Source organism: Triticum urartu, chromosome 5, assembly GCF_003073215.2.
Source record: "Triticum urartu cultivar G1812 chromosome 5, Tu2.1, whole genome shotgun sequence".
NCBI lineage: Eukaryota > Viridiplantae > Streptophyta > Magnoliopsida > Poales > Poaceae > Triticum > Triticum urartu.
Genome location: NC_053026.1, coordinates 282,788,160 through 282,800,826, shown reverse-complemented (window position 1 = coordinate 282,800,826; position 12,667 = coordinate 282,788,160). Strand labels below are relative to the sequence as shown.

General features: G+C 46.5%; 1 protein-coding gene across 1 annotated transcript; it reads left to right on the top strand.

Moving 5' to 3' along the window:
- Nucleotides 1–6,708: 6,708 nt before the first annotated feature.
- On the top strand, nucleotides 6,709–8,300 carry LOC125555893 (probable sugar phosphate/phosphate translocator At4g32390). Its single transcript, XM_048718700.1, has one exon. The coding sequence runs from the start codon at nucleotides 6,862–6,864 to the stop codon at nucleotides 7,969–7,971; it is 1,110 nt and encodes a 369-aa protein (XP_048574657.1). The 5' UTR covers nucleotides 6,709–6,861; the 3' UTR covers nucleotides 7,972–8,300.
- Nucleotides 8,301–12,667: the final 4,367 nt, after the last annotated feature.

The window sequence follows — 12,667 nt, the reverse complement described above, 5'->3', positions numbered from 1 at the left end:
CATCTGTCTATTAAGCATGTCCTTACATAAAACTATTATTTTTTTGTATCCCGCATCAATCAACATGACGAGACACCTTTAGTATATGCAGTGCGATATTAGTTGCATCTTTCATATGATTTATAGCATGTGCTGCTTCTAATTTGTTGAAATTCCATTTATGATGGGACGCTTTTAACTTGACAGAGTCATATTGGTTGCATCTTTCATGTGGTGTCTAGCTTGCACTGCTTCTTATTTGCTGGAATGGTTTCTGCTTAGTTTACATAAACAGTTGTGAACATGCCATCCCGTCCTATTTTTCATACATATTCCATCCTGGTATCATGTGTTTGCCTTACATCAAAGTAGTGATTGTCAGTATCATGCATGAATGAGTTCTGAAGAGAGAATTTTATTGCTTTTTCTTGTCGGTTTTACTTGACAATTCAAAATCAAGTTAGCAAGGCAGCGGATAAAGGTGGTCCTTCTGAACGGAGGGCCTCTACAGTTTCTACTCCTCCACACCCCCAAGATGATTTCCAAGACAACACATGCATAGACACTCAACAAAGCCGTGTTTATGATGAGCACGTCTCCCCTAGTGCAGCATCACCGGTGCTCCCTCTAACTTGGCACTGTTATATGTGGTTGCATGTTATGTGTGATGTCTAGCTTGTATTGCTTCTAATTTTGTTGAATTCCATCTGCTTACTTTACACATTATACTTGAATAAGACACGTGTTCCTGTTTCTAGAACATACAATATCTGTCTATCACACCATGTTCTTACATCAAATTACTACTGTTGTGTAACCTGCAACAATCACTTATCATAAGACACGTTTGACTTCGGAGTGTGATATAGGTTACATCCACATTCTTTTCTAGTTTGTACTACTAATTTGTTGAAATGGCACTTATGATGAGACAATTTTAACTTGGTAGAGTGATATTCGTTGCATCTTTCATATGGTGTCTAGCTTTCATTGCTTCTAATTTGTTGAAATGTCTTCTCCTTAGTTTACACATCATAAGCTGTGAATATGCAATGCTGTGAATATGCAATGGCACTAATTACGAGAGACCTCTAACATGGTAGTGTGATGTTGTTTGCATCTTGCATATGATTTATTTCTTGTACTGCTTCACATTTGTTTAAACGCCATTTATGATGAGACACTGTTAACTTGGCAGAGCGATATTTGTAGCATCTTTCATATGGTGTCTACCTTCCATTGCATTGCTTCTAATTTGGTGAAATGTCTTCTTTTAGTTTACACATCATAGTTCTGGTTATCTCTCCCGTCCTGTTTTTCATACATATTACATCCTCCTATCATGTGGTTGTCTAACATCAAAGTTCAATTCATCTACATCACGCATCAATTTGTTCTGAAGAACTAAATTGTTATTCATTTTTCTTGTCGGCTTGACTTAACATGGCACAGAGAAAGAGGAAGAAACACAGAATGGCAGGGAATGAGAAGCGGATGAATCTTGCAGATTCTGCTGGTACTGATGGTGCAATAGAAGGTCAAAGTCCAGCGGAAAATTCTACAAACACGGCATCCCATGCTACACGAGTTGCAAAAAAAACGAAATAGAAAAAAATAGCTGCCACCAAACAAGCAGAGACAACCCTAGTTCTTGCAACACCTACCACAGTGCTACCAGCTGCACGACTTACTCGTGCGTCAACTGAGCTAGCAGCACGTTCCCAAGCTCCCTTGCCACCTGACACTACTCCCCAAGCACTCTTGACACAAGACGAGTTGGCAATATCAGATGAACCTTGTGAGCTTCAACAACAAGAAGGTAGTTGCTGGAGTCAAGTTACAGTTGCATGCTTCTTTATATGTAGTCTCACAGTTTGATGTACACTAACACTTCCTATGTTCGTTGTTGGACTAGCACCTAGGCGCAAGAGGAAACAAACATCAGGGATAATGCTCGATAGATTCACTAAATCTAGAGGAGGAAGAATGGAGATCCGTTTTGAGGCAGGTTTAAAAAGGCCACGTGATGCTACAGAGTCAGCCAAGTTAGTATCAGAGGCAGCGGTTGCCGTTAGGTGTCATGTACGTATCCTCCCAACATGGATTCAGTATAGGAATGACAACGACGAAACCCAGTTCAACACCTTCCTCGACCATTTATCTGTAAGTATGGTTATGTATGGAAATAATAATATTGTCTTGCTCTGTCCCATACTTTCTAGGTTGCTGATAATGAGACTCCCATAATTTTCAATAGATGAGGTTCAAGTTGGATAGCCAAGGTGATGCAACCAGACAAACTTGCACCCATGTTTTCAAGTCTGCTCTGCGACAGTATCGGTATAACTTGAGGAAAACTCACTTTGAAGGCAAGGCTAACAGTGAACTTTCCGAAACATCTCCAGTGGAAAATATATCGAATGAAGACTGGAGGGGCCTTGTTAAACACTGGTCTGATCCGAAGTATCAAGTACATTATATATATGTGATCAGATCACATGTTGAAGTCCTCTTTACGCATGTGCCACACAAATCTATCTTCTTGTAGGTGAACCGTTCAAATAATAAGGCCAACCGTACGAAAGTGAAATTCCAACAGACGACAGGATCTCGTAGCTATATTGCACACTGCGAGGCTCTTGTAATTAGCTGCTGTTTCACTCTTTTCGCTATACCATATTATCATATCTATATTGACTTGTTTGAAATGCAGAGGAAAGCCCGCAAGGACCAAAAAGTACCTGAACCAAATGCTGTGAAAATCTTCAAGGACTGTCACACCAGCAAGAAGAAGGGCATGACTACACCAGTCAAAGCCGCTGTTGTAAGTCCTTAATCCTCATGCCTTTTAACTACTACTTACTCTGACTCGTGCCTTGAACTGCATGGTTTGTAGCCAATGTCTATTACTCTTTTCAATTTTATACACAATTGTCTTAGCGTATCATTGCACCTTATAAGGTTTAAAAGAGAGGAGTGATGTTCCTTTGATCTTGACCCGTAATCTAGTTCCGTGCTGGACTTGCCCACACAATGTTACAATTGCCTGTTTGTCTGTTCTCAGTTGTTTTGTGATATGAATGATGTCATACTATGCTTATCGTATTATAAACTTCGTCTCTTTATCCTTAGCCCTTAATACAATGTGAAGAAATAGACAATACATTAGCGATGGTACATGGTCATATGTTTGGAACCTGATTTTATTATGTACTTTGCAATAAAATACAACTAATATTTTACATGGGTTCACCAGAATAAGTTCTGTATATAGACCAAAGCTATTTTGTTTGGTTTTGCTGCCTCCTTAATATCTTACGTTCTGGTACTACTAATGTAAAACCTCAACTTTTCAGCGAGCTATGGAAAAAATGGTGGAACCGCCACCTTCTGAAGGTGGCGAGGCAACTATAACCGCAATGGCAGCTCTTGATGTAGTGGGTCAGTACCTGTCCACTAACAGTGCCAAAAGCACGTTCCTGCGTAATACTGGGTTGGTTGTTAAGGCAATATCGTCCAAACTGCCTCATGATCAAGAAATGCAATCCCAAAGCAATGTTGTATCTGCGCTCCAGACACAAGTCCATTCCCTAATAGAGACCCTTTGTGAAACAAGGAGAAACATTGCTCAATGTCGTCAAGATATGCATGGTTTTGAAACCAGACTATCAGACATTTGCTATGTTGTTCAGGAGCCTAGGGGAAATGAAGGCGAGGGTTATGGTGCTCCATCGGACAATACAGCATGAAAACGTAACGGTCAGGTCAAATGAACTGAGCTTCAGAACTTCTGGTGGTGCATTTATCTGCTAGACTGTTAAGTTTTATGCCAACCTTCCTTTTGTTATATAGTTGTAATTTGTTTTGGTGCGATACAAAATTTATTCTTAACGTGCAGCCACCGGCTGAAGAAAACAACAAGCCATTTTTGTATAGTGTAGGGTGTTCCCTATATTTGCACTGGTGGCGATCTTTGATGCCGAATGGATGTAATCTGTGCAATCGCCTTAATAGCCTAGCGTTAGTTTCGGCCTTATTTATTTTCTAGTCTTCTTTTTCCCTGGTTTGCTAGTGGCCGCAACTACCATGGGCCATATACGGGCCGTAGGATCCATGGGTCTCCTACGGGCCGTCGATAAATGGGCCTATAATCGGTGGGCCTCGGGCCGTCGGATAAATGGGTATACATGGGCCATAATCGGGCGTAATTGGTATCGGCCCAACACGGCAACAGGCCCTAGGACAACAAAGGCTTAATTCTGTCATAGGCATAACGGGTCGTTAATGGGCCGGAATATAGGACGGGCTGGAAATGGCGCAACGGGTTAATAAGCCAGAAACGGTCCGACTCTTGCCATGGGCCGAATTTGGCCCATTAGGGTAACAGGCCAGTAACGGGCCGACTCTTGCCATGGGCCGAATTTGGCCCATTAGGGGAACAGGCCAGTAACGGGCCGACTCTTGCCATGGGCCAAATTTGGCCCATTAGGGGAACATGCCAGTAACGGGCCGGAAGTAATTGAGGGCTAAAAAGGAGCCCAAGAACGTATGGGCCGTCAATAGACCGAAAGCTAACACGGGCTGGAAACGGCCCATGTAAATCACGGGCCGTTAACGGGTATAAAGAAAATTATTGTTCATTATGGGCTAGAGTCACCGTGGGCCTGTAAAGGGCCGAAAGATACGAAGGCCTCATATGGGCCGAAAGACGTCGTGGGCCATACATGGGCCGAAAGTGAAATGGGCTGGTGTTATATTCGACAGCCCACATGACGTTGTTGGGCCGATTTCCTTTAGGGCCTAACGGGCCGTAAAATGGGCTATTTGCGAAGAGACCGTTAACAGGCTTTTCATGGGCCAACCCGTTAACTTTTGACCAAGTCAAACGGGCCGGCTTTGTAAGATAAATGGGCCAGTGATGGGCCGTGGCACGTGTCGACATATCATAGGCGCCTATCTGACCCACTGACGAGCTGACACGTGTTTCGTCCGGCCAATAAGAATTTTACACGTGGAAATTTCCCATTGGTCGGGGCTGTTAACGAGTTATCGGATCCAAAACCCAACCCGATAGCTTAACGGCGTTCCGTCACGGTGGATGCCACGTGTCGGTCACCTTTAACGAAAGCACTTCTGTGACGCGTGATTTATTGTCATGGAAGTGGACACTTCCGTGATGATAATTTTGGTAATGTCATGGAACACTTCTACGACAGCACATGTATGACTATCTTGATTCTGTCATAAAATTATCATGAATGTACATGCATGACAAAAAACGCGACCTACTCTGACAAACACGTATCACCACAGAAGTGTATTTTTTGTAGTGCATAGCCCTTTCCCCCACTTCGGCTCGGCTCCGCACAAGAAGTTTGTGAAGCGTGGAGCGAGAGACTTCAAAACAGGCCCGAAGTAAGCATGCTGGCGAGGTACTCTGCGAGGGAGGCATTGTTGTGCGACACATAGTTGGCCACAAGTGCGGCGTTTGTTGGTATGAAGCAAAAGTGCACGATATTTTGGCAGCATGTGCATTCTTGGTTTCATTACTACGAGCCCTCCAATTGGGATGTGATCCATAATCGCAATGGGAAGTCGCTACTCCATCGGTGTTACACCATTTTAATTATCGTCATGAAGTATTGCACTATGATTGCACAAGAGGAAAGAATGATGCCAACGGATGCGCTAATCATGGAGATCATAAGTTTTGCTTCTTGTCGGTCAATTCATTGATTCACTCAATATTGCAACTTGATTGATCACATCATTCTATATCCCAGACCCGCTGCCACGATGTACTCCAGGATGGAGCGCAAGCCCTTCAAATTGATACATCGTTGGTTGAAACTCAAGGGGCATCCTACTTGGGAGAACATGGGACGATGAAAAAGGTCAAGCTCGAGGAGAAATATTTTCAGATAAAGGCCACTTTTGAAGTTTCGAGAAGTATGGTTGAATTTGGGACCGACCAATTTTAAAAACTTGTTGAACATCCAACACTTTTATTTACATGTATGCTTGAATTGCTAACGAACAAATGACTCAAAGTGAGGCTGCATGGCGTATATTTGATGTTGTTTTATACTATTTCTAAAAAAACAGATATTTAATATATAGGCTTAGATGCTGGCACGGCATTCGGGTGTCCATTTTGATGGATGATGTTGGGATGCGCTACCTCCCATTCCCAACGAAAGGAGGCGAAAGTTATCATGTACACAAAAACTTGTGCTTCTAAAAGGAGGCAAAATAAAAAAAAATTAAACACCTAAAGAAAAATAAGAAAATCATAAAAAGCGAAGAAAGGAAAAAGGCAAAGTCGGTGCAAATATGCCGGCGCAGCTCGCACGCACTGCTGCATGGTGAGGATGGAGCAACAAGAAGAAGCCGAAACTCGGCCAGGGAAAGAGGCCTACGCTCCAGTCCATCCAGCGAGCGTTGACTGAGAACGTTCTCATCGAATGGCTTTGATCGAGCCAACGCGATCGTCCGGGGCACCGGGCATCAAGCGTGTAAAGCGATTTTCTTATCGAGATCTGCGAGTGTATGCACACACTAGTAGTGCAAGTGTGCATTTGACTCCACATTTCTACTGTACTTCCTTGGATCCTAGTACGTTCAGAGAGCTGACCTTGGTATTTTCAATTGCAATTGCTACCACCACCCCTCCTTAACCTTCTACAGATTGATAATTCTACAAGTGAGACGCACCGCACGTAAAGGTTCCATGATTCGGCAAGCTACCGAAACCTGTGCCAATGTTGTTAAATAAACGTCGAACCGCGCGTCTCTAGTCAACACCATACCGAGGCTCACCGCGCGGCCGGGGAGATTCGCCACCACTAGCAACCACCGCGCGCTTCCACCCCCCTCGCCCCAATGGGCGTCGCCGGCGGCGATGGCAGCACCAAGCCCCCCGCGGCCGCCATGGACGTCGAGTCCTCGACGGCGGTCGTGGCGCAGCCGACCTCGGTGCTGAGGTCCGTGCTGCTGTCCTACGCGTACGTGGCCGTGTGGATCAGCCTCAGCTTCACGGTGATCGTGTACAACAAGTACATCCTCGACCCCAAGATGTACGACTGGCCCTTCCCCATCTCGCTCACCATGATCCACATGGCCTTCTGCGCCTCCCTCGCCGCCGCGCTCGTCCGCGTCTTCCGCCTCGTCGACCTCCCCGCCGACCCGCCCATGACGCCCTCGCTCTACGTCGCCACCGTCGTCCCCATCGGCGCGCTCTACGCGCTCTCCCTCTGGTTCTCCAACTCCGCCTACATCTACCTCTCCGTCTCCTTCATCCAGATGCTCAAGGCGCTCATGCCCGTCGCCGTCTACTCCCTCGCCATCGCCTTCCGAACCGAGACCTTCCGCAGGGCCTCCATGCTCAACATGCTCGGCATCTCCGCGGGGGTCGCCGTCGCGGCCTTCGGGGAGGCGCGCTTCGACGTCTTCGGCGTCACGCTCCAGCTCGCCGCCGTCGCCGCCGAGGCCACGCGCCTCGTGCTCATCCAGATACTGCTCACCTCCAGGGGCATCAAGCTCAACCCCATCACCTCGCTCTACTACATCGCCCCCTGCTGCCTGCTCTTCCTCACCGTGCCGTGGACGTTCGTCGAGCTGCCGAGGCTGCAGGCGGCGTCCGCGGCCGGGATCGTCCGGCCAGACGTGGTCGTTTTCGGGACCAATTCGCTGTGCGCCTTCGCGCTGAACCTGGCGGTGTTCCTGCTGGTGGGGAAGACGTCGGCGCTGACCATGAACGTGGCAGGGGTGGTCAAGGACTGGCTGCTCATCGCCTTCTCATGGTCGGTCATCCAGGACACCGTGACACCAGTGAACCTCGCCGGCTACGCCATTGCCTTCCTTGGCGTCGCCTACTACAACCACGCCAAGTTGCAGGCGCTCAAGGCAAAGGAGGCCGAGAGGAAGGGGAATGCCGAGGCCGGTGCGCGACTTCTGACGCCGGAGAAGGAGGCAAATGCGCGCAAGAACTGAAGCCTCCCCTCGCATGAGTATCACACATGGATTGGACCTTCCAAAAGCAAAGGCAACAAATTGATTGAAAGAGTTCATTATTTGTGCTAGTTTATACTATAACTTTTTCAGCCATAGGATGTCCGAACTACTCAGTTATTTCAAGTTCAATTGCATGCTTACAATTATACTTACAGGAAATGTAACTTAACTGATTGGCATTTGTTTTAAGCGTATAATTCTACCTTAGAGGCAGGCACTCATCAATTTTTTTCTCTCGAGAGTATGACTAGATGTAACATAACTAGAAATTTGATTATAAGAAAGCTATCACTCGATGCGAATAACAAGCGTAGCATGAACACCATACCAGCAAGACGGAAGACAAACACCACTGCAAAGCAAGCTACTTCCTCTGTTTCTAAATATAAGTCTCTCTAGAGATTTCAATAAGAACTATATACGGATGTATACAAATATATTTTAGAGCATAGATTCACTCATTTTTCTCGGTATATAGTCTATATTAAAATCTATAAAAGGCTTATATTTAGGAACGGAGGGACTACAACGCAAAAGAGCCTATCCTAAGCTAATACATAGCACCGCGTCACGGCCGATGTCGGGCACCTCTTAAGACCCCAACTTCCGCAGAACTTCGCTTGTTGACGCACCATTCATCATGAGCGTCTGAGCAGTTGAATGGCAGGACTCAATTCGATCCGGAAGACACCATCTTGGAGACACCGACGAGGGGCGTACATAGCGCCGCGGAGGATAAAAAAGGACTCACGGAGGATAAAAGATGTCACGGCGACCACTGGAGGAGAGCAATGAGAAGTCAATCGTGTATCCAAACACAATGCTCCCAACAGAGGAGCGACGTTGAGAACGACACTATCGTGACGATCCAAACACCGAATCGAGGCTTGCGCCCGGTGATATCCACCAACTCCATGAGAGCAAGGGAGATGGCGAACACGCTCGGTGACGCCTCCAAGGAGGGGAATGGCATCCACGGGTGCCGTCACCATCATCCCCGCAGAAGCTGAGCGAGATTTTCATCCCCGCGTTGCCCATCTCCACCCCTCCATGGAATTGGTTGCACTGTCCAAGAAGCCTCACACCGCCGCCATCGCAACACTTGCCGACATAGCTCTAAAACCGAGGACCAATGACAGACCGCCCGGCAGGGAAACCGCGACCACACCACCAACTCCTAGTTTGCACGAGGGGCCGCAGCAAACCAGCACCTTTGGCCAGCTCCAGGACCGCCTGCAACGGTCGTCACCCACTCCAAGGGATGGCCTTGCGACGATCAGAACTGCCTCCCCATGAAAAGACCCAGGCAGGGACCACCAGAAGAGCACCACCGCTCGCCACGCCGCACAGGGGTGACCAGCCGCTCAATGTTCACAAGACTCCATCTTGACCGAGCCAATGCAGTGCCGTCACCAACCTGCCCGTGGGAACGCGCCACCGCCTCCAGCAGGCGCCAGTGCCACTAGAGTGTGCCACAACTCCTCTGTTGGAACCTGCCAGGCCCGCCGTAGCACCAACACACCTACCATGCGTCAGCCACCAGCCCTCACCTTCGGCCAGCGCAGATCTGGCCAGTCAGGAACTCTGCCACGACGAGGATCACCAAGCCGCCATCGCCCTGCGCGTTCCACTGCGACGCGCCACCACCAGCTAGCTGTGTCGCCCGCTCCGCCTCCAGGCCACGCGCGCCACCGTTCCTGACGCGCCGGCCACTGGGAAACAGCACCAGCCGAGCAGAGAAGGACCACCGCAACATTCGCTCCGGGAGAAGGCAAAAGGGGGATCCCGTCGCCGCCAACACCACGCGGGCTTTACCCGGCGATGGCGGTGAGGGGGCTGGAAGAGGATCGGAGTCCGGTGGCTAGGGTTGGGGCTCTCGAGTCGTCCCCTGAGGAGTGGGGGGGGGGGGGTTGGGGGGGGGGGGCACGAGGCCGAGCCTTTTTCAACAACTGAAATCAGGACTTACTTTTTTTCAAGTTTCTTTTGTATCCACTACTGAAATCAAGAAGTTTGCCTAATGCACAACAATCTGTCGAGTTTCTTTTATCAGGAACTCGGTAAACCAACGTAAAGCCAAGTGCAAGGTTAAAAAAATTCGGTAATGACGTGGAACCTGGAAAAGCGGTATCTTTCATGAGTGTGGGAAAAAAACTTGGCAAAGATATATAACTTGGTAATGGTTGCTCTTTGCCGAGTGCAGGGCAATATTTGGCAAAGACATGAAAAACAGGACCCACCCAGCTTAGGGCTTCGTGCCGGCATATATTGCCTTTGGCCCTGTTTGGATCCATAGGTTAGAGTTAGTTTGGGTTAGATTGGACTCAACTAACCCAGAAATATCCAAACAGGAGGGTTAGTTTGGGTTAGATGCATCTAACTCATTCAAAAAATCTAACCCACCCAAGAGGTGCTTATTTGGGTTAGTTCTTCTTGGAACCACTAAAAAACATTTTTTTTCTCTTGCTCTCGCCGCAACAGATCCCTCACCATTTCCTCGAATCTTCTCGTCCTCTCCCTCCCTCTCTCTCGCACCGTCCATGAAGGAGCCTCGCCGTATCCGCGCTCCATCTAACTCTGTCATCCAAACACCTCTTTAAATAAAGTTAGTTCAGGGTTAGAATCTAACTCTAATCTCTAACAGAGTTATAGTATCCAAACAGGGCCTTTGTCGAGTGCACTCAGCAAAACTTCTCAGTTGTACTTTTTTTACACTTTGTTCCCCAAAAGCCTTACAATTCAAAGATGTAGCAATTCATATATACTCCCTCCACTCCATAATAGTAATGGTTTTAGTTTGAACTAAAATCATGATAATTATTATGGAACAGAGGGAGTACATATCAGGACATCACAAGTTTATTGTCTCACATATCATCATCATTCACATCACATACCATAACATCATCAATTCACACACATACACTGCAAGTTCATTGTCATAAAAATAAACAAGTTCACCATCTGTCACACAACCATATGACACAAACATATTTGCCGACACGACCTCAGGGTTATGGTGGTGCCAGAGGAGGAGGAGGAGGAGGAGGGGGGGGGAGGCGACGTCGACGAAGCCTCGAGACGGTCAAAAAAATTCTACAGTTATTTTTGGTTGCATTGTCGGCGAAGAATTTTATCGGATAATACTGTAGGCAATGTATGGAAAAGAACTAACCTTTACTTGGTCTTGAAGGTTCTTTTTTCCTGCCTCATTCCTTCTCTTGGATTCCTCACTTTGTCTCATTTCTTTCGCCAACTCTATCTAGTGCAGCTCTTTCTGCCTCCAACTTTTTTGAAAAGGGGCGCTTTATTACTTAAAAGGTTTAAGCATTACACCCGGTCTCTGCACAACTAAGATGCACACAACCAAATAAAGTCCTCTCGCATAAAAGAAAAATAAAAAGGTGAAATACTAAGAAATATGTAGGGTCCGTATAACGCCTAAAGCGGAGGTGGGACAATCCTAAGATCATGCTGCCATGCATGTTGGGGTAAAAGTATCCCTCGCCGTATCCTTCAATCGTGTACACACCTCCGTAAATAGGTCTCGATTCTCCACGCGTTGCAGAGATGACCATAGACGAAGAGTCCCGATACATCTGTAGATAACCTGCAGCAGAGAAGTACTTTTATCAATAAAAAACTTATCATTTCTATATAGCCAAAGTGACCAAATAACGGCAAGCGCTCCCAACCTAAGAAGAGTTCTAAACGTGTGATCAATCCCATGTAACCAGTTGCCAAATACATTAGCAACAATACAAGGAGGATACAAGCCAGAAGCTATCTGGATGACTGACCATATAGAACGAGCTAATTTGCATTGGAAGAACAAATGTTTTATTGTCTCATCATGATGAAAAAAGACACATTGCGGACTTCCATGCCAATTTCTCTTAATAAGGTTATCTTTAGTAAGAATGACTCCGCGACAAAGATACCATGCAAAAAATTTATTCTTCAGAGGTATCTTTATCTTCAAGATCTTCTTATTATTATCAACTAAAACATCAGAATGGATTAACGCTTTATACATAGACTCCACTGAGAATTGACCATTTCCATATAGGTTCCATCGAAATATATCAGACCCATGTGACAATTGCACCGTGGACAACCGCTGTAGTAGGATGAGTCATCAAGCACATGTCAAGAATATGTTGTAGTGCAAGAATGTAAAGATATGGGTATGAAAGGTACACACCTGGAGCATGACAATCACAGCCGCACTAGACATCAGGCGACTCCGTACGAAAACACTTGAGCTTGTGCTTTGTAAGTGGAGCTGAGAATACTCGGGATTTGAGGAGTGAAGATTGAGCCATTGACAAGGTAGTGGTGGCCATCCTTGTTCCCGCCTCCTGTCAGGTTGTGGCTATCCTGAACGTGTGTCAGCCCTGCATCAGTATCCGTTTCCTTCATTTGTTGCTCCTGCCACATTGGGGTGCATCACATATCCGCCAACCTCTCCCAACAATATGCTGGTATCCATTTCTCTCTCACCTACATAGAAAAATACATCATATGTGTATATGACAAAGAAAAGAAACAAGCAATGGTAATCTTAGTAGTAGCAAGCAGTGATGTTACTTACTGACAAGTACTGGTTCCGCTCCAGATTTGTGTCGCCGCTTCCTTCCGCTTCATTATCGGCTTCCCATTTTCACCCCTACCATAA

Excerpts from the sequence above, each read along its gene's own strand:
- LOC125555893 (XM_048718700.1), top strand. The coding sequence starts at position 6,862 with ATGGGCGTCGCCGGCGGCGATGGCAGCACCAAGCCCCCCGCGGCCGCC.